The sequence below is a fragment of the Tenebrio molitor genome, chromosome 2 (genome assembly GCF_963966145.1).
Source record: "Tenebrio molitor chromosome 2, icTenMoli1.1, whole genome shotgun sequence".
Lineage (NCBI taxonomy): Eukaryota > Metazoa > Arthropoda > Insecta > Coleoptera > Tenebrionidae > Tenebrio > Tenebrio molitor.
In genome coordinates this window covers 6,390,477-6,412,954 of record NC_091047.1, presented here as the reverse complement: position 1 = coordinate 6,412,954, position 22,478 = coordinate 6,390,477, and the positions used below count along the sequence as shown (strand labels likewise).

Genomic DNA, 22,478 nt, shown 5'->3' with positions numbered 1-22,478 from the left:
AGTCGTATTGGCGTTGTTTTCATCGTAGAAATATTTTTTAGATTTATGGCTGATGAGAATAAAGCATTGCAATGAACAGCGAAAATATAATAGAGAGTATATTTACTCCGTTTCAAGAGAGTATCAATTGTGAGCAAGATGTCCGAGAGGTTAGTGGACGGACAAGTGAAACATTTCGTAAACAAAATGTTTTAGGAGATTCGCAACATAATGAAAGACATAGAAAAGCCTCTCCGCGAAATCATCACCACTTTACAGATAATCCACCGTTCTCAAATGGGGGAAGAAGGTACATTGAGGGAACGACAGTAGTTTAGGTTTATTTTTGTGTCAAGTTTCAGCAGCTTGTGGCACAGCAAGGAATCTCTTCGAAGACGTGAGAGCGGGTTTCAGCCGACTGAACGACGTCGTACCTGAGGGTCAGTACTACCGCTACAACGACCACTGGCGCTACGCCACCCAGCGCTTGTGTTTCCTGGCGGCGCTGGTCATATTTCTGGAGAAGGGTTTTCTGGTGGACAAAGTGACCGTCGCCGAGATCCTGGGCCTGCACGAGAAATCCCGACTACACCTGGACCTGGAGGACTACCTGATGGGGCTGTTGAATCTGGCGACGGAATTGTCGCGCTTCGCCGTCAACTCGGTAACTTACGGCGATTACAACAGGCCGTTGCAGATTTCCAAATTTGTGGCGGAACTGAACGCGGGTTTTCGCTTGTTGAACTTAAAAAATGACTCGTTGCGGAAGAGGTTCGACGCGCTTAAGTACGACGTGAAAAAAATCGAAGAGGTGGTGTACGATCTGTCGCTGCGGGGTCTGGTGCCCAATTCTGGAGGAGGAGAATCGGTGGAATAATGGCGTACCACTTTTTTAATGTACAATTTACTAAAAATAAACGAATAGTTTAGAATCTAAAACCTGCATGACAGATTTTATTGATCATTCATACACATAAACTAATCACATATTTACAAATATTCACATTCAGAGGACCTAATCAAAAACCCAGAACGTTCATTAATAGACCCGTATATAGTAATCGCGTTATTAATTTTTTTTTCTTTATATATAAATTAAATACCACATTCTACGGCTTATCCACACTGACAATTTCAACATTCATCTCACCGAAAAGGACAACGGTCTAATAATTCTTGACGGTGTAAATGCTAAAATTTCAGTTGTAATAAGTGCCACAATCAATGTTGAAGCATTTATATATTTTTTTGGAATTTTTTTAACATGAAACAATATAGTTGGTCGTCTACATTGTTAAATGTCGCATTGTTTATTTTTTTTTCGTTTATAATAAATTAGTGAATTAACAGTCTAAATATCAAAATTACTAAATTTTAATAGAATATAATAAAAATCGGCAATCACATGATGCATTTAAACCGTTAATTCAAACAATGACATACAGAAGTAGGAATGTGACTTATTATCTAATAGCTTGCACCATTGATTCTAATTTTAAATTTAAACTAGTTTTAAATAATACCTTTGCCCTAAATTATCATTACTTAACATCTAAAAAACATAATTGACAAACTTTTTGTACAAAAAATACTGCTAGTTTTGTTATAATTATATACAAACAAATGGTATTTATTTACAATAATTTTCTTGTAATAAACGAGCAAAAGTCTTATTCAAAATAGTAAAAATTTATCGAATTTACTTATCAAGAAATTAAAGAGAGCGTATTTATACCAAACTTTTTCTAACAGCCTTTTTTTGTTAGTTTTGTTTATAAAACATACAATAAAATGAACAACTTGTTTCCAAATTAAATTTTGTAACGTTTCGTACCGTTAACGATCTGCCAATGTAAGATGGTAATAGTTAAATAGACACAGAGAAGCTTATATTGAAAGACGTAACACCACTTTTGACAAATTGTTAACTATTTAAACTTATAAACGTGCCAACATTTTATACAGATAGAAATTTCACGAGACTCGACTAACTTCTTACATTTGTTTTAATTTTTTAACGTTCCTTTTTGCACATGTCACGAACACAAAACGTGGAAATAATGGCTTAAAAAAATAAATTTAATCAAATGAAAATACAGCGGTCTAATGGTGTAAGTACAGTTCACAAAATTTCATTTACAAAATGTAATAAGTTACTAATAATAGTTCAACAGCCTCATGAATCATTAACACTAGGGTTATAATTACAATAGAAAATAAATTAACAACTCCTTAAAATAGAAGTCTAGTTTATTGGTAAGATTTTGCGAAAATGCCTGCTTTTTCTACAAATTTATTTATTCAACTAAAACTGAGTAATTTATGATCACTTAATGAACACAATAATACTATATGTTAGAATATGTTCGTCTTAAAAAATTAAAATATGCAACAGTTCTGGAGATTACGCGATTTACACTGAAACCGATACATTCATACAAAATGTATACAACAGCACGACAGATGAATATTGTGTAGCGAACGTCGTGAAATATAACGATGTTACTCCAGCCAGACTCTTAAGCACTTGAAACAAATGTACCGATAATCGACCGTTCCTATCTAAAAAGACATGAAAACGCCACTAAACTTCAACTTATGATAATTACTGCTCAATAAAATTGGTTAACAAAAAGAAAAATAATATGTAATAACATCATTATACCCCACAACAGCGAGTTCCCGCCTTTTCCGTTATAAAACAAATCGATTACATATCATCCGGAACTTGCTCTACTTTTCCCCAACAATAATCTTTTTTATGTTTTCTTCTTATGTAATACTTAGTACAATCTGAATGATGAGAACGTAAAATTCTGACAGGCATTTCAAATCTTGAAAACGTATAACCAGCAGAAAATGAAACACCTTGATAGTAAAAAGCCATCCTGCGATCTCGTCAATCGCAGGTCTGACGATGAGCATCACGTCACTTCCATTACCAGATTGTTCTTCCGGACGATGGTTTTCGTCTTGTTGTTGGTCGTAACCGTGCCTGGTTCTGTACATTGAGAATTCACCAGCTTGTTCGAGACAGGTTCCGCGTCGTCCGTTATCGGTATTTCTAAAATGTTGGCACTGAAATTAAAACCAATTACTTTCGTGAACGTCTAGTCCGGTCTCTATCGTAACGATCGATCATTCCGGAAAATTGCCTACGACTTGACGCGTTGCCGCAAAAGGCGAATCCGCACCCGACGCGACCAAATACATTTTATAGTTTCTTTCACAACTGCAACGGTTAACTGATCGCGATAAAATACGAATAAAATGCACGCCGCGTTGGGATGTCTCATGTCTCCCATTTACCGTCATCCCGGTCCTCCTCATCTGCGCTGCACGCATCAAATTTGATTTCGGTTTTTTATTGGTAGAAAATTGTGTCAAGTTAATAATTCCAACTTTTACTTATTAATGCAAGAGCATGAACAAGAGTTTAATTGAAAACAAAAGTGCCGTTTCCAGCATCAACAACAATGGATGTTGAAATTCCATCTGACATGAACATTTTACAATTGATTGCGCTTTGAGCTGGTGTAGGCAGCGCATTCCTATTTTGCAACTCACATCAGCGCAATATCCACAAGGAATCTTTACAGCTACGCTAAGAAAATTCCCATGAAAATAAATTAAACCAAAAAATCAATTACATATTAATACTACCGACAAAAAAATCAAAATCAAACTTGTCTCGCTGTTGAAACAAAAGTAATTTTGTCCTAGTCCAAGATTGTTCAATGAACGAGAAGTCGGATCAACTTTTTCCAGTTGATTTTCCCAAGGGCCATAAACTTCTCAAACTTGCTGCAAGGATAAATTTAATAATTTATAAGTCACAAAAAATATTACTCTCTTTTTAGGGGGCCAATATTGAAAATGTCATCTTCAACAAGCGCACGAGGACGTGAAGGTACGGGAATCTTACTTTAAAAATTTTCACATCTTAATTCCGAGATGATGTTTGAAAATCGTCTCAAATAAAAAACCCAACGGTGCGTGAAACACAAAATTACTTAACAATTTCGTTTGATTCCTCCACATCAGGCGGACTTGCTCGACCGTAACGAAACGATTTTGTGCCCGTCTTCGAAAAATGAAAACCCAACGAAACCTTTCAGCGTTTCCGTTCCACTTGTACTGTACTCACCTATGACTATTAAGCGTAAGAGTGTGTGCAGAAGTGTGAAGACTCAACGTGCCCGAGGAAGCATTGATGGGTGGTACACTTTGGTAAACTCCGCCAGAGTAAGCGTAAGATCTTTTACTGTTATGTGCCCTACCTGAAAAAAAAAACGACACCAACTGAAATAACACCGTTCTGTCCAGAAAACGAGGAGTCTGACGCGCTCCAACGGGTCAGACGACAAACGTTCAAAAACGACGCTTCGCATCGGCCATTTTCATCCCAAACGTCAAACTTGTCATTCGAACGAATGACAGTCCGGCACACTCGGATCGGCATACGTGCTGACGATCTGTCACTGTCAAAATTTAGATTAAATGGCCGACAACTTTTCAATTTTTTGCGTCGTTTCTCGCAACCTGCACCTACCATCGAACCCAAACTGGGACAGCAAGCCGTTGGTGTTCCCCAAACTCCCTTCCGTCGCGTTCCTGGCCCTCCCGTCAGACACGGCGTTGACACTGTTAAACTTAGGACTAGTCAAGGTACTCGAAACGGGCTGCGTCTTGGACGTGACACTTTTACTCGCGCCCAAATCCGACACGTGAAACCTCGAACATCCGATAGTCCTGTCGTCGCTCTCGTCCGACGACGACGACGACGTTGACTCCTCAAACTTGATACTATCAGTGAGGTTCGCGTTACTATTTGAAAAAACACTACTACTACTATCGTTAACACTAGGAGTAAGCGTATTGAGACCGACATTAACGTTCAGGTTAATGCCCGTTTGCACGATTTTATCACTGGATTGCCGTGTGTCGGTTACCGGTACGTCTTCTGTACTGTCCAAATTGTCAAACGTGAATGGATCGGTTAAGAAAGCGGAAGCGTCCAGGAGCGTGCTTGGCGTTTCCATCGACTGGACCTCGATCGAGAAAGACGTGTTGGCACCGGGGACGAAGTAGCTTTCGCTGGCTGGCAGGAGGCCGCACGGCGGTTCTTGGTCCGGCGGTGGCGTCTTCGGCCGGAAGTGCAACCTGCAAAACGAAACACTCTCAAATCGATAAACACACAACAACGGACGTCATAATTATCACACCGGCAGCGCTCCGCGAGCCTCGTTTTTCCAATCAAACCAAAAACAACCTCGCAAACGAAAAATGTCACATCATAAACGAAATCCTGAACGGTTTTTATTAAAAACGACTGTTTCTTTTCAATTAACGTCCGAACAAGTCGAAATGCTAATTCAGTACTCTTTTCAAAACGAATCGAAAACATTTATTGCGTTTTACGCAATTTCTTAATTGAAAATTTTTCGTTCCCGGTCTTCTTTCACCGGCACGTTTCGTAACGACTCATATTCAACGTCGAATATTGATGTACGCAACGTGCAGTATGTGATTCCTCGCACAAAGGCGATTGTTTGATTAATTGCTCCGAGGAATTAATTGGACGTTATTCAGTTTGAAAACTATACAACTCCCGTCTGGTTTGATACGCCAACGGACCAACAATCTGAACGCGGTGGAAAAATAAACGGAAATGGAACAAAAGAAAAATTCCACGGTCAAATAAAACCCTACATTTTTTTTAAAGACACTCCTTACGTTCGATTCGACTTACAGACGCGAGTAATTGTATGCAAAAATGATCTCATTTTATAACAATCTCCTCATAAATTACCATCGACGATATTCTTTGATCTCTGTTTTATATTTTCATGAGTTTCGAGACGTGATGCAAATATGTATATTAAATAATACATGCGAAGATTTCATTCCGCGCTTCAGTCACTTCACGGAAGATGAAAATTCAATAAAAATTCTTTCAGCCAATCTATATTCTGCACCTTTATCAACGGATGGAATTTTCGCGACTGCATTATTCACTGCATAAAAAATCAGTTTCGCGACTCGGAGACGCTCGAGTTTCGTTACCCAAATGAAAACGATCGTTGATTTTATAAAATTTGTAGCTTTCATGATTTCCGCCCGAGTTAGATGTGTGCGGTAGCTGGTGGTCGTTTTTGTAACACGTGCACATAAGAGAGACGAAAGAAAATAACATTTCTTTTTATTGACTTTCCAATCGGTGATCGATAAGTGACCTGCAATGTATTACTTAATTTTTTAATAGATACAATTTTAGGCTCGGCCCAAAGAAAGTATAGCGCAATCAACAAAAGCTGCGCGCCAGTGGCGGCACAAAAACATAGCTACGGGATAAATTGGAAAAAAAAAAAAAACAGAATATACCAAAGGTGATGTTTAATTTATTTTTACTTTTGTTACGTCACCGATCCCTGTGTATCGTCAATGGGCAAAGTGGCGTCATCATCGTACATATTGTAACGAAAATCTTCGGTAATTAACTAATTAAATATCTACTCGTACATAGTTTTGAAAAGAACTGTTTTCTTATTGCAAAAAGTCGGTAAAATACAGGGTCATTATAAATGATTGTCCCATCGTAGTTGGCGTTGAAAACCCACACAAATTTGGGATGTGCCGCTAGCTTCGCAACGTTAGACAAACTAACAGACAAATTTACACTACCGCCAGCAGCGCTACCTATCGGCGATGCTAGTCTCATGTTATAAAGCTTGCGGCACATTCAAGTACATCATCAACGCCTACTGCGATGAGACAATCATTTATAATGACCCCGTATAAACACCTGTGAAAAACACGCCACACGCTGTCATTTGCGATTCACGGACACCCTTAAAACCATAAAATTAAGTGTGATTAGAAAAATTTGTATTCGAATCAATTTTGTAAATGTCGGTGATCGAATTGCACCGATAATTATCAAATAAAATACAGCAAAAAAAAGAAGAAAAAATAACGTAGGTGATGATTTTTAAATGACGTTTTATTACTGAAGAGTAAATTAAAAAATAGTATATTGTTATACCAGTTGCACAAGACAGTCTATTGTCGAACGAGAGGGTTAGGGAACGACGAGCGCAGCGAAGAGTGTTCTAAAGCAACGAGTTCGACAAAATGTCTTGTGAAACGACTGTAACATGCCATTTTTTTTTTCTATTTCGGCTTCATTAATTTATTTAAAAATATAAAATAATGATCTCGTGACTTTAATTTTAATGGAATTATTGTTACAATAATAATTAATAGTTTATTTTGATCCCACAAGATGGATTCAGGTTCAAATGACATCACATTTAAGACTGATATTTACTATCAATACCAACCTCATATTCAATAATCGCTAGAAACGATGCCATAAAATTGATCATTGTGTACACTGTTTCCAGTGTCACATTGTGACAGCGAAATAGAAAATAATATATAATTATACGAGTTTTATAACACGCTTGATTGTGACACGAGTTGGTTGGGGCACGACGAACGCAGGGAGGAGTACTGAGTGTCACAGTGTAATATACTATTTTTTCTACTTTGGTCGCATTAAATACGTATAAAAAAAAACAAAGAACAGTTTCACAAAGACTCATTTAATAGAAAAAGATAATTTCGAGGATATTTCTTTTATTCAACTGCAACAAATGTATTGCATAAACGACAGCAAAATGGGGAAAGTAAGGTTAGGAAGTTCTTTATTGTCGTTTCATGTAAACGTGCGTGCAGCCCTGGTTCAAGTTACAAAGAAATGACTATAAATATGACGAAAAACTTAAATTAACGTAAAACAATTAAAAAAAAAATATTTGAAAGATTAAATATAGGCCGTGCCAAACCCAAATAACCACCACCTGTTGAATTAAGTTGGTGAAAACTGAAAACAAAATTACACAAGTGTATAGTAATGGCAATTTTGATATTACTAGGATGCCTAGACCAATCAAATCAAAGTCTACAACGTTGTCAGTTGATTTTCTGCGTAGAATGCATTCTTGGTGGTTATTTGGTTTTGGAAAAGACTATAGACACATTATGTCAAATTTTAGTAACTAAAATTAATTGTGTTAGCCTCCAAATCATGTAACTTTAGATACCACAATTAACAAAATCAATCGAAGAGGAGTCAAAGGTTCACTCGATTACAAATTTTCTTCACGGTAGTTCACAAAATGACGGATAACTTTTCATTACGCACAATTTTAAAACACTCGTTCCTCTGCTGACTATTTAATCTTTTTTGTCATTTACAAACTACGTTTCATGATTTTCGCCTGTACATGAAAGATAGCGACATGATGATTCATCTCAAATTTATCATTACAAAATTAATTTGTCAGCTTTATTCTGGTAATTCGGCGACGCAGAAATAGAAGAAAACAACCGAACCACCATTTACAAGAAGTTTCTCGAATTGTGGAGCGGTTCTCGTTCGAGTAGGAAAGTATTTCTTTTAATTAAAAGAATAACTGTTCTTGTTTTCCACGATTCTTCGGGAATCAGTAGAATCTGTAGCAATTAGTTGAAGTCCAGTACAGAGGAAAACCTGAAGACCTGATTTCGGTCTGTCCAAGAACGCATTAAATGGACTCGAGAACGTAGGAAAAGGACACAATAGGTACGATGATCTATACGTAAAAGATTTGAAAAGAAGCGTTTCAGTTCTTTCTTGGGTAAAAGTAAAGTGGTCGGTCCTGGCAAAGATTGTAACGATCAAAAGCATTCATCTAAACTTGTTAAAAATTGATTCGGAGTAGAAATAACAGAAATTTACCTTCATGGTCTTTTGATTTAGATCTAATTCAAAATGTGTAAAACAATATTGATGATCTAATTAATTTTTTGAAACAACGGAGAAAACTTGCGCTACGGAAGAACCTTATTTTGAAAACAAAAGCCTTTTATATATTTTTATTTTTCACTTTAGTATAATTGCATGATAACTCCTAGGATACGAAATACGTAAACATGTCCATAACAACCGGGGAATAATACAGGACGTAATAAGAATAAGCGGGCGTAATGAATTCATAACGCCCTCATCAATTCAAAATTACAAAGATGCCAATTTTTTTTTTTTAAAGAACACGTATAGTGAAAAATAAAATCTTGTGTGCACCACGGCGTCACCGAATGATTACGCCCATCGAACGATATCCATCTCTCGGGCTAAAGCCCTCGAGCTGGATTCATCGTTCTCCGGGCGTAAACATCGTTGTAACGCCCTTGGTGCATAAATAGCTATAGTACACATTTTAACACATTGGTGTTGTTACAATTTCGTCTACGTTTCATTCAAAAGAAGTATTTTTCGTAATACCTCTAGAGAAGTCACTTTTGAAAATGAGTTTACTATCTTTATCTAAACGACTGTATTAATTTTACCATAAAAAAAAATCGTAGTTTGGTCTGGACTAACGAGTGTTCAAATAAACTTGTGGTCAAGCAGGCCGTAGGTCGCCTTTTTAGTTGACAAGTCCTTCAGATTCATAACCTCACTTTCGATCACACTTTCATTTGTTATAATAAATGTCAAATTAAAGTTTTCGGTTCATTTTACATTATTTCCTTTCTTTCAACGGTTTCTGAGATTCACCTGATGAAGCTAGGTTAACCGAAACAAAAACAAACACCGGGCCTCTTGACCACAAACTTTTTTGAACACACGTTACTACGTGCTGCCTACTGACAGTTCGTGTGTTGCCGAAGAACTCCACGAGCAAGACCACCGAGAATTGCCGACGACAACACACAAAATCTCTTAGCGCGATGACTTGCACAACGTTTACTTAAAGATGCTTTAAAATTTTTATTGAAAAAGTAAAGGTTAACGTAATTAGCAAATTTACAAATGCCGCGAATATCAACAAAGCTTTACAGTAAAAAATATCTATTCATTTACCATAAAAACAATCACGGTCAATTTGATACATTGAATGCTAATTGCCTTTTACGGACCGAACAGAACAGAAATCGTGGCTTTTCAAAGCTTTCATACAAATACACAAAAATCCCACAAAGAAATAATATTCGAGTCACATTTTACGTCTCTAAGAATATAATATCAATTTCAAAGAGGTCCATTAGGAATTTTTCGTTGCGGCTTGTGGTTCGATTTCGTAGTTTTCCTGCTTGAATACGTGACACGGCAGTATGTAGACAACAACAAATATTTGTCGAAACTGAATCATAAATCAAACAAAAATGTTATTAGCTTAGAGGCTTCGACATCGCATTTCTGAAACGCTCTTCAAGAAATGGTCGAAAACCGAATGACCTCTGGAATATTATTCTCCGACATTGTAAAAAACATTGAACAGCATCAATCAGTAACGTCGACAGAAGTTTTTCTTTTTTGCAATGCTCATATCAAAATACAACAAAGCAACTGTTCCTTTTAAAAAAACAATTCATCCTGAGAAAAAATTTCCATAAATTATTTCTTGTATCCTTCTCTCTTCTCGAACTAGACCGACCCCACGAATTTCCCTTTCAATTTGATTATTATTTCTGAATTATTACTTATAATTAATGTCAAAATTATTGACCGTTTCGATTCATAATTTATATTTATGTTATCCTTCGGAACATCCCACTTGTTTGTCAACATTCAATCGAAGGTTCTCCGTCACTACCTGGACTACTGTTCTTACGTCACAAAATCAGGGAAATTCGGTGCGAAATTTTACTACAAACGAAATATCGCAGTTGTATCGAGTCGATTCGCTAAAAATCAATATCGATTGAATCGCTCTTTCAAATTCCACGCTTACCGGGTCACAGGCTCACAACAATTACTACAAAAACATCGAACCAGTGTTTTCCAAACGGTTCGCAACGAACCAACCGCACAAACACGGCAGATAATGCAGATCCACGTTCGTACCGGACCGAGATGGCTATAATTAAATTTCAATATTTGACGCATTTTAAATTTTAAAATATGCAAATAATTGAAACAGGTTTACGGGTCACTGATCTTTTTATTAATACCCATTTTGAATTTTTACTGTAAACAAACGTTCCTCGCTAATAAAACCTACAGATTAATAAAACGTGATAAAAGCGTTATTTATATCGGCAATCTCTTCGTTGATGTATTTCTGACGCGGCTTAAAACCACAACGTTAAAGGTTAAAAAGCATCCCACGCGACAAACCAACACCTTCTCCGATATTAAACACGATCGTTCAAATTAAAAAAAAAAAAAAAAAAAAAAAACTATCAAAACCAGGTAGAGACGAGGTGCAGAATATACAGGGTGTTTCTGAAGTACGTGTGTTAATTTTAACCAGTGAAAGAACTCGCCAATTTATGAAACTTTTCTCTACAACATTTTGTAAAATTCGTAAAAGTATTCCAAGATTTTTTCCCCCACAATTTTTACCAAACGAGTCGTTTTGTGTGATACTAGTTTCTATTTTTTGTAACCATGAGAATCTAAATTTTGATTATTTATTTTTTTCTATAACAATAGAACTTTGTAACAACGCTCTGTTTCTATCACAACAGAAAATTTTCGCCCTTACCCATAGGTGGGTATACATTTTGATGGTTAATTTATTCCAAATTTTAAATCAATTTCTATTGCTTTTTCGTAAAAATGTTATAGAGAAAAGTTCCATGATTTGGCGCGTTCTTCTACTGGTTAAAATTAGCACACGTATTTCAGAAACACCCTGTATTATTTGCTCGTAAACAATACACACTACAAAAGCGCAGTTGATGTCATTTCCGGCAGATTTGGTGTGTGTATGTCGCTTCACAAATTGAAGCCGCTCACCGAATTGCAATTACCGAGTGCAATAAAAAGTTTGGAAGCGCTGTTGCAGCATAATAAAATGTGAGAGCGTTACCGCTGGAGACCTTGTAATAAAAACCACGTGTATCATTCACAATCAATCATCTCGCGGTGGCCTGTCAGTGATGTCACCGAGATCCTGCTTTTACCATACAAAACGTTTGCAAATCCTTTTAAACCGACAATGAAAACACTTTCATTACCTAATTCTTTGAGCTGACAGAAGCCGGATCGTTAATTTCCTAACGCGAAGCAAGAATCCTGATTACGTGAAAGGTGACTTGGCTGGGGTTGCGGACCGCGGACTGAACGACGTACGGGTACCGTGTCCAACTTACCAATCCCTTCGTACAGACCGAAGAATCTCCACCATTTCGTCCTCGTCGCTCTTGGTGTGAACGGGAGGTTCCGGATCCTCCGCGGCCTCCTTGATCTCTATTTGGCCCCCACTTTCACTCTCACCACCGACGACATCACTCACATTTGTCCGTGAACCACTGTTATTCACCACATAACTAAACTCACTTTTAATTTCAGTTCGTAAATTATTGTTTACGTTCGTGTTATTAAGAAAACTAGTGTCCATTTTAACTATACCGTCCGACAAATTCGTATCGTTTGGTTTACTGTTCGGTTCGACTATGGAGAAATCCAGCGTTCGCCAGAAATCGTCATTGTCGGTATTAATACGGTCCAATATGACCCTACCACCACGACCCATGCGTCTTCTGGCGAAGCCTATGCAACGTCTCGGGTTCGATAGGGACGTCAAAGTGAAACGGAAACGCTTGTCCGCCAAACCGTTCTCTTCTTTGGAACACCACGGCCAGTTGCCCACGTCCGGCAGCGGCTGCAAAAACAAACCAAAAAAACAATCCGTGAGACGATCGGGTTTAATTTGGGGGGCGAAAAATCTAACTAATGGAATGGTGCTCAGGGTTTTGGGTACCTATCGAGTTTGGTGAAGTATTGTGAGCGGTGATGCGGAACGGCTCCGGATGAAGCCGAAGAGGAAGAAAAAAGCTAAATCGAATGTAAGACAAAAAAAAATACAATAGAAGCTCTTCTTCAAGTCTAAAAACTTGACTACGTAATTTGACCTCAGTATGGTAAAAAAAAAATTATTGGACGCAATTGTTTCATAATCCACTTGGACAGACCTCGCAATAAAATCGTCGCCGAATTGCTAATACTTCGTGACCCACAAAACTTTTGGTTTTGGCGGTACATTATCACATACAGTGTTTTCACTTGACTCTGAAGGCTCAAGTTATAATCTACACTATTCACCAAAACAACAAAGCGGCATTTTGCATTTCTGCACGCTACTGAATTCTAAGTAGCGCTCGTTGTAGATAACGGATTAATTTCCTTATCATTTGAAAACCCGGAATTTTACGTTTTCTACCTGTCCAAACCCCAAGAATGTATTTTAATGAAAACACCGCTATAGTGACTTTGACAGTTCCACTCGTAAAACTACATAAATACAGAGTGATTCTGAAATAAGTTTGGAAAAAAAAATGTGGAGTATCCTTGACACAAAATAATTCTGCGTAAATGACTTTAGAAGGTGAAATCAAAAGGATGGAAATTACCCTAGTTATATCCTTGTATTTCCAACGCCTATGAATAGGGAAAATTTGTCCGAATTTGTTCACTTCATTAGCAACCATTGTTACATCAACTCCATAATAAAGTCGTAGGTGCAAGCACACTGCTTTGTAAATGTTTCTATGGAAATGACCGAGAGGAGTAAGGTTGCGTTTGTGACTGAGGGGCACCTTTGATTATTGTTGCTAAACTACCAAGATAATCAGGTAATCTCTAACTCAGCAGCGTACTAGCAATTTTGACCAAATTTTCAATCATTTGTATCTCGAAAACGAAAAAACCTTTATAAGAAAATTTTTTTGTCAATGACTTCTTCTCATCATCACCAATTACCGTTTTTTTTTTCAAACTTATTTCAGAATCACCTTGTGTTAATATTCATCATATGAAATCAACGAAACGGCCTTTTGCATTTTTGCAAGCTAGTACAGCCAAACTTGAATCCTGCTAGCACCGCTCCATGCAAATAACGGACTAAATAGCCGAGCATCTGGGAATCGGAAGTATTAAGTTTCCTACCTGCCCATTTAATGAAAAGGTATTTTAAAGAAAAATGACCCTTGCGCTAAAATATTTTTCAGACAAATTTACTTAGCTTGTAGGTAGAACAACGCGGGCTATTTGCGGAATTTTTTTTTTTCTAGTTTCAGAACTCGACCCGTCAGAGTCAAACGAAAAGGTTATATATGCAAGTATGCCCAAAAAACGACGGATGATTTGAGTTTTATAGTCTTACAACTCGAGCCTTCAGAGTCATGTGAAGATACTATAAGCTGGTATAAAATAAAGTCTCGTAACTCACAAAAATGTATTTGTGAGTTAAGATAATTTTTAATAGCTCGTAAATCGTTTTTATATCCTTTGAAAACTAATGACTCGTAGCCGACATTAATTAATATACAGGGTGTTTCTGAAATAAGTGCGTTAATTTTAACTGGTAATAGAACTCATCAAAAGGAACAACTTTTCTCTCTGCCATTTTGGAGAAAAACCTTGCGTAATGGCTTAAAAAACTAGGAAAGATTTTCCTAAAACCGTTCATATCTCCAAAACTAAGCTACCTCAAAACGTGAAACAACCAGATTCATACGAAGTGGATTTTTTGCTATACGGGTAGATTTATTTGAATTTCGATTTCGGCGTTAAAACACGTTTTCTGGATGAAAATTGATGTTTTTTTCATATTAGCGCTGATCTCAATTAGCCATTGCAGTATTTAGTGGCGTAGGGCTATTTTAGTGAAAAATCTCTCCAATTTTTTTTTTTGGAATTAAACGTCGTTTTTCGGCAAAATGGTAGATAGAAAAATTGTTCCTTTTGACGAGTTCAATTACCAGTTAAAATTAACACACGTATTTCAGAAACACCCTGTAGATTAAACTTAAAATCTGGTGTATTGAACTTAAATGTTTAAACAATAAAATAAAAAACTTAAATTAAAATTTTTGTTTCTGTAAAATTTCAGTTTTATGGTTCACGAGATATTAGCGACGACTGAATGTTGAAATATTTTTTATTACTGTCTCTTACTATTTAATTATTTTCTAATACCTTAAACTATTAAACGTTTCCTCACAATTTTAAAAAATATTACAAATTTAAAGAAAACAATAAGATAAGAACAAGAGTTGCTCCATCTAAGCACCGAAATAAAAATGAACAAGCTGAATTTCGTATTTTGATCAAGCATTTGACTTCTTTTCAAGTAAAGTGGTACAGATTGTACTAACCTTATCACTTAACGGCTTTTTTTAGTTTTTAAAATTTCGCAATAACTCTCACCGTGACACAATTAGTTGGTTAATTTATTTTTCACTTAATAATGGCACAAGTTCCAGAAGGTTTTTTGTTCACACTTTGCTTTCACTCAAATAAATGCGATACATTTTTTTGCAAGTCAAATCACAAAAAACGAATTTTTAATGCGTCTACAAGGTCAACTTTTGCAATACGAATGATTATTTTACCGAACAAAAAGCCACATCAAAAACATTTCCTGCCGGGACTTCGCCGCGGCTTTAATTTTTAAATAGTCTCGTGTAAAAAATACAAACGTAAACAATGCGGTTTAGTACATCCTGGTTTTTAAAATTCCGTCAAAATAAAAATCAAAGACTAGAAAACGTTTGGATCTTGTCTGCCGAGTTTTAGAGTGCTTCATTTCTCTGCGTGTGTTGTCTTTCCTGCGATCCCTTTCGTTCTTTCTTATTTTTCCCTTTCAATTTTAAACTGACTCAAAATTACATTTCTTACTTCCGTAAAAAATGAATCTAATCAACACGGTGAAGAAACTGTTATTTCGTTTTGAAGCATAAAAACTCTAGATAATTCTTATCTCCCAGCATGCTATGTTGTTAAGTATAATCTCCAATCTCCAGACGCTGTGCGTTACTTTTCGAGAGGGTCACATGTATAAATATTATTTAATTTTTTCTTGTTTTCAGCTAGTACAACACGTGCGTGAAAAGCGAACATTAAAAGACGTATCGCCTTTGGTTCCGTTTCGCGAGTTTAAAGTTCAGATATTTTTAAGCCATCCACCGATCGAATGCACACGCCGACATTTCGGCTCGAAGGATGCAGAAGACGCTGCAACTCCGGAGGACGTTGGCAATTCAATATCTGAGGCAAGCGTGTGAAGCACAGTACTCGTGCCTAAAAATTGTATGTTTTTACTTCTATTATTTTATTTCTGTTCTGGGTTCTGTCTCGTACGTTTTTGTTTTGATTTATAAATAGAAAGTTGGAGTCTCATCCGGCTGAGCTCGACGAGATGGACATAAATGACAAGAAAAAAAAATGGGTGAGATTTTGGGGGCAAACGGTCGACTTACCATGTGGTAAGAACACAGTTTGTTACGTCGGAAAGCGAACTGTCCCTCGTCTTCGACTTCTTCGGGTTCGGGCGAGAGCTGGGGCATGGGTTCCTCGTCCGACGACAAAGTACCCAGACCGTCGATTCCCGTCGTCCCGATCCCGCCGCTCCGAGTGTGCCCCAGCGATTTGTGCTTCCTCTTTTTGTACTGTCTTTTCTCTTTCCTCGGTATAACTTCGTCTTTGAGAATAGCCTTATTCGACCAGCTCTGGTTCGTGTAGTGGTTGTGAAAGATCGGAGTGAAGGCCGGTCTCGTCGTCTTGATGGCCGATGCTTCAGCGTAGATGGCGCCGCTGAAGTCCCTCGCGTGGTACCTCTTCTCGAATATCTCCACCGTGAGGTGGACGTGCTCCCTCTTCATCTTCTCCCGCTTCTTGACGAGCTCCAGCAGCGTCACCGCCCGATGCAGATCCCTCCTGAGTTTCAACATTTTCTCGTATGATGTTTCGTCGTTCTTCCTGTTCTTTCGAGTTTGCATCTTCTCGGTGCGCCGCCTGAACGCCAGGTAGGGGTTGTTGGCGGCCGAACCGGCCCTCTGCTCCGTCTTCACCGTCAGGATTAGAGGATGTTGGGTTTTTAGTCGCTTGTTTAACCAGTAATCGAATACTGCGATTATGAGATCGTCATCCTCCTTCAGCAGGGCCTTGGCCTCGTTGATGTTCACCACGGTCTGGCCGCTGCTCTTCTCCAGCCGGTCCATCATCTCCTCGAACTTCAACGGACTCAACTCCAGCCTCTGTGCCTGCGACTGCAACCACCGTTCGTCTTCCGAGTCCATGTCGTAGTCGGGGATGTCTTGTTCCATCGTGAAAGCTAAACACGCCCAAAAAAACGATACAGTCAAGCCCACTCCCTGCCACCCAACCCCATCCGTCCAAGCCTCTCGCGCTCACGAAAACCAACCACTTGGACAACATGGAGTCGGTGCAAAAAATCTTTCCCATCGTACGGATTACCAATCTGGACCCAGAATCTACCCCAAGATGCTCATTCACTAAAAAACTTCGCAAAAATCTGCACCAGATCAAATTTCACCTTGTTATCTGTATCTTGCAAATTTATAAATAAAAATCCAGTTACTCAATTGCTTTGTACATTTTTCTACGAGTTTACAACCATTTTTACAGTTGTTAAAAAATTATTCACCAACGAATTAATTACTGTTTACCGTCGTTATTCTAATGAAAAATTTCACGTGACGACGTCAGTAAATGGATGCCGGCATTGAAAAAAATATATTTCACAATGGTGAGTTTATAACAAAATAATTTCCAATTAGTGAGATTCCATTAATTGGTTATTAACGTAGCATCACGATTTGCTGGAAATCAGATATGAAAACGTTTCATCATTCCGATGAATGAAAACACTTTGAAAAGAAGAGTTTCCAGTGAGATAAATTCGCTTTGACGGGACAGAAAATATTTAATAATTTATTTCACTTGATGATTGACCAATATTTGAAAGAAATAAAAATAAACAGGCACATTTCTCAAACTTTGGATCGCTCTTTCGAATATGATCTTAACAGAAACAGATATATTTTTATTGGAATTTGAATTTTTAAAACGGATATTTCAGTTTTTTTCTCAAATGCAGAATACCCCAGCCTTGAGCTTGGATTATTTGTAAATTAACACGATGGGGAAAATCCGCAATCGCTTTCAAATTGCATTAAAAAATTGGACTTGGCGATGAAGTAATTGAAAAATGTTTTGGCGTTCCGTTAAAATTTGAAATCTAAACAATCCTTCACTTTTCTTCAGTCTGAACTCAGATTTTTTTATATCCTGACGGTTACAATAAAATCCACCGGTTGAGTTACTTCATTGATTATTTTATTATTTATTTGATTTTGAATTTATCTTTTCAACGAAATTTTACTGCAGTTTGTTGAAATTAAATTTGAAAGTTCACCAAAGTAATTAACGAATTTGTGTTGGTGATTCACGGATTGCATTTAAATGCACATTTAATAAACACCGAATTGCATCAAATGATGTGTTGGTTCTAATAATAAACCAAAATTGATATGATTAGTGCAATTATTTGCCAGATATGTGTGTAATATTTTTAAATTCTTTTGTAAACAACAATGCAATTTTTATCTGTCAATTAAATTTTCAGATGCTCGAAACCCACGTTCCAAATTGTTTTTGCGATTCTTTGAACACTCATACGTGGATTAGCAAATTTCCAAAAACAAACTGCTTCGATGATACGAAATTGGAAAAATCCTCGACGACAGGATTATTTGAGATTGAAGGATGAGATAACCGTGTCTGAATCACCCAAATTAATCCCTTAAGTGGCACTTGAAAATGTTGATAACAGATGAACTCGAGTTTTGAGGTTATGTTTACTTGATGTGATTTCAATGTTTTTCAGTCAACATTTCGATAATTCGCGTCAAGTGTTTAGCATTCGCACAATGCGACACACTTTCGTCAATTTGGCCACAAAATTTCAGAGGAAAACCATCGAATGGTGTTTTGAGTTCATGTCGAACATGTAACATCAGCACTGAAGATTTTTGTCGGTGCGGTCCCACAGACCCCTACTAGCTACTGAGGGAAGGGAGTGTGGCGTGTATGGGGGCCTTACGTTGCATGTGGATGAGCTGCCGGGGCTGTTTGTAGTTGGCGGGATAAACCTTGTCGTAGAATTCCTTGTCTGGCATGTCCGCAACTTCCGGCGTGGGAATAATGAGCCCCGCGCATATGGCCCTTTGCAGATGGTGCTCCTGTAAGGGCCCCAAATAGCATTAAGGACGTTAAAGAGGGGTGCATGATCGTTGCGGCGGTCTTGTCGCGATGACAGGGACAAGGGGCCGGTGACAGTTCGAGTTAAGTGCGGCAAAGTGGCCAAAGGGCCAAACTGGATGGGAATTGTGTCGGTCGCGTGGTAAAATGGCTTTGTTTTGGGTGGTTATTGTTTTGAAAATGTGTTTTGCCGGGCGCGCATGGGAGCGAGAACGCGAGGCAATATGGCGGCAAGATGGTGGGTAAACGCCTGGCTGCCGTCCGGGCGAACTTACACATTCCTCCTCTTTTTCCATGCCCGAGGGCATTTGGGGGACCGCTCGGTTGATTGCCGAGTAGTCCGGGAGGTCCGGGAGCTCCTCTGCCATGTATATGGGCATGGGCTTGCTGGCATCCAGGGCCCTCGCCCTGAACGAAAGCTTGGACATATTTGTTGACAGCACAAAACACACGACAGGGCCAACATAAAATACGCCCGAAAACGGCCTTCCCGCGCCTCGGACCGTCCGAGACGGACACTAAACGGTACTTCGCGGTCCTTAGTACGTTCCCATTGTTTTTGTTTACACGCACTCAGTCACAAATACCGTAAAACAACTTTGAAACTTTCCATGTTGAGCGTGTATTACAGAAAGCCATCATGGCGGCTCTGTCATGGAACCATAGAAATTTACTACCAACATGCAGTGCGCGGGAACCATTTACGCACGGGTCTGGAGGGTGGTTCATTCATGCCGAACTCTCTCAACACTGTCAAATCTCCATAACAACTCGAAATTCTGCATCCGACGCACCCCAAATGGCCCCGAACAACATCCAAGAACAAAATCCACGATCTCCAATTAGAAAACACGCAAAAAACGTCATTTAAAAAACACTGAAAAGTTGCTGTTTTGACTAATCCGCAACCGGAGTACCAATCCTGCGTTGTGTCAACGATGACAGCCGAACACCGTTCTCTGCCAAATTTACCCCAAGTTTTTACCGCTGGCTCCAAAGAAAAACACCAACGCTCTTTTTTACTCGTGTATTTTCCAGAAATTGATAATTTTTCGGATGACAACTTGTACTTTTCCCGATATTTTCTTTCGACTTTCCTTCGAATTTGCAATTCGTTCGGTGGGGATGCCGAGTTATACCCGTCTCTCTCTAGCTAGGAGGGGCCAGTTTAGAGGAAGTGACGTAACCGCGAGACACGTGGAACAAAAACGACAATGGCCACCTAGCGATTAATAGCTTCCCACATTATGGAAATCTACATAAAAATTCAATTTAAACCAAGAACAAAAGGTGGCTCTGCACATTTAAGGACGACAGAGATAAGGACGAGTCAAATTTAAAGGTTTCTCACAAATTTACTTCCTCCCTCAAATAAAAATCAAATTTTTGCTTTATTTAATGAACTTTCAAAACAAAGTTTTATGAAAATTAAAAAAATACATATGACGGTCCACGTCCACGTGTGCTTTATTGTTTGTACAAGCAATAGAATTTGTAAAATTTTCAAATATTATTAATAATATTCTCCATTAGGCATTTTTGGATTTGTTGCAGAATTGTCAATGCTCGTATACGGTATATGCAATAATTAGAAAATTGTTTTGATGTATGGTTGGTTGCCTATCATATTAAGACCAAAAATTGTAAACTTTACATTTAATCCGTTTCAAATAAAATTACAAAAAATAATAAACAAATAGAAAAGATAAAACAAAAATATATTTGCAAATGTGTTGAAGAAAATAATAAAACACGAGCACATAATTATTATATGCACTGCAAAAGACCGATGTTGTTCTTTCAAAATCCAATTTTGATTACTTACATATTTTATTTTTCTATTCATGATTATCGTAAAAACTGTAGAAAACAAAAATTCGATCGCGTATTTTATTTATTGGTGCCATCAACACAATCAATATCCAAGAGCTGTACTATTTTTTGGCAATAAAACATTTTTAACCTAAAATTGTTTGCAAAAATTTTGGCGCCCACAGTGATTATGTGACTAAAAGTGCAGTTTCAAATATGCTAACGCAAAGTGCGTTGGATTGTATATACGTGCTTGCGTACGCTGATTTGTTTTTCTTTGTCCCCTGAAGAAGGTCAAACGAAACGTCAAATGAATATAAATTGAAACATATGAACTACTCCAGATGTAAATCACAAATTTAAAATTAGCCCTACATTTTCTAAATCCTCTGATGTGCGACATAAAATGAAAATACTTTCAATCACTCACATTTTGGGAATAAGCTTTTCATTCGAAAGTATAAATTTAAAATTTTTATTATAATTAAATCAGAAGTGGAAGTAACAAACATGATATGTTTTCGGGAGCTTTGTAATAAATTCCCAAATTTATCTGTTTGTTTTTGAAAAAGAAGAATTATCGATTATAAAACGTTCGCATTACAAAAATGTCAAAGCTTGCGAAGTAATGTTAATTGAAGATTGAAGAAATATAAAAAAGACAATAGAGCCGCTGAAACGTAAATATAATGGCAGATTAGTGTTAGAATCTCAAAATTGTGGTGAATAGAATCAAGGGAAAAAGTAATGTTAAAACGCTCGTTTTAAGAACAGAAAAAATGTACTTCCAAACGGTAGTTTTAAATGTTTACACACCTTATACATATTTGTAGTTGTTGAGGACGCTTTCTGCTGGAAAAAAAAAAGTTAATCAAAATATTGCAAGTGACGAGCTATTTTTCTTTTTTGTCTGGTTGTGTCCAATTCTTGCGTAGTAGAAAAAAAAGAAGCTACATTCTGTCAGGAGCTATAAAACATAAATTATTATAAAACCTCGTTCACGAAGTCAAATTTTGTCGATCTATGTCATTCATCACATTTATGATGTTCATTGCGTTAGAAAACCATTCAGACAGCACTAACCCCATACTTGCATCAGCAATCATCGATGACTTGTTCAGATCAAATAATCTGGGACAAGCCTGCATCACGTTCATCAGGTAGATCTGCCTTTCATCATCGTAGTTGAGTAAGCTCTATAATTGATTGTGGAGTAGGTACATACGTGATCCTGTAAAATGCATTACAAATCATCCAATAAGAATAATTAAACTTAGAAGAACATCGTAATGTTTTTTGTACATTGACAAAACAAAAATATTCAGTGGCGTAGTCGCGCAGTTAACCTTTTAAATTCTTCTAATCCAGACAAAACTCGAAATACGATATTTACATGATCACAAGTCGCCTTGTGGGTGACAAAGGAATGTTATTTGTAATAATTCTCACGACGATCTACAGTTTAAATTCAAAATAATAAAAAATAAAGTTTAATCTTCTGGACTTTCTGTTGTTAACGTAACGTCAAAAAGAATATCAGCCAGTATAATAGATGACATCCTCAGTTACTTCAGAAGATGTAATGTCTTGTAAAGAAACAAATTCTCTCGTTTTAAAAGATCCT

The 22,478-nt window shown here is 37.4% G+C and overlaps 2 protein-coding genes, 1 long non-coding RNA gene and 1 other non-coding gene across 5 annotated transcripts; 2 read left to right on the top strand and 2 right to left on the bottom strand.

The window, feature by feature from the left end:
• The first annotated feature begins 6 nt into the window (after positions 1-6).
• Positions 7-918, top strand: trsn (translin). 2 transcript variants are annotated; one of them, XM_069038026.1, is made up of 3 exons: positions 7-149; positions 196-289; positions 342-918. In XM_069038026.1, the coding sequence occupies exons 1-3, from the start codon at positions 72-74 to the stop codon at positions 854-856; spliced, it is 687 nt and encodes a 228-aa protein (XP_068894127.1). In that variant the 5' UTR covers positions 7-71; the 3' UTR covers positions 857-918. The 2 variants fall into 2 exon arrangements, with proteins under 2 accessions (XP_068894127.1, XP_068894126.1); XM_069038025.1 differs by having other exon boundaries at positions 336-918.
• On the bottom strand, positions 905-19,939 carry E(Pc) (Enhancer of Polycomb). The gene is made up of 7 exons (XM_069038015.1): positions 19,318-19,939; positions 18,885-19,023; positions 16,240-17,093; positions 12,130-12,641; positions 4,532-5,142; positions 4,127-4,259; positions 905-3,057 (listed from the first exon to the last, which is right to left on the bottom strand). Exons 1-7 carry the CDS (start codon positions 19,468-19,470, stop codon positions 2,904-2,906), a joined length of 2,556 nt encoding a protein of 851 aa, XP_068894116.1. The 5' UTR covers positions 19,471-19,939; the 3' UTR covers positions 905-2,903.
• LOC138123362 (uncharacterized) lies at positions 12,667-16,772 on the top strand. The gene is made up of 2 exons (XR_011156765.1): positions 12,667-12,825; positions 15,850-16,772. It is a non-coding gene; the product is annotated as an uncharacterized lncRNA (long non-coding RNA).
• A 1,978-nt stretch (positions 19,940-21,917) lies between the features above and the next one.
• Positions 21,918-22,098, bottom strand: LOC138125151 (small nucleolar RNA U3). Its single transcript, XR_011157364.1, has one exon. It is a non-coding gene; the product is annotated as a small nucleolar RNA U3 (small nucleolar RNA).
• Between the last annotated feature and the right edge of the window lie 380 nt (positions 22,099-22,478).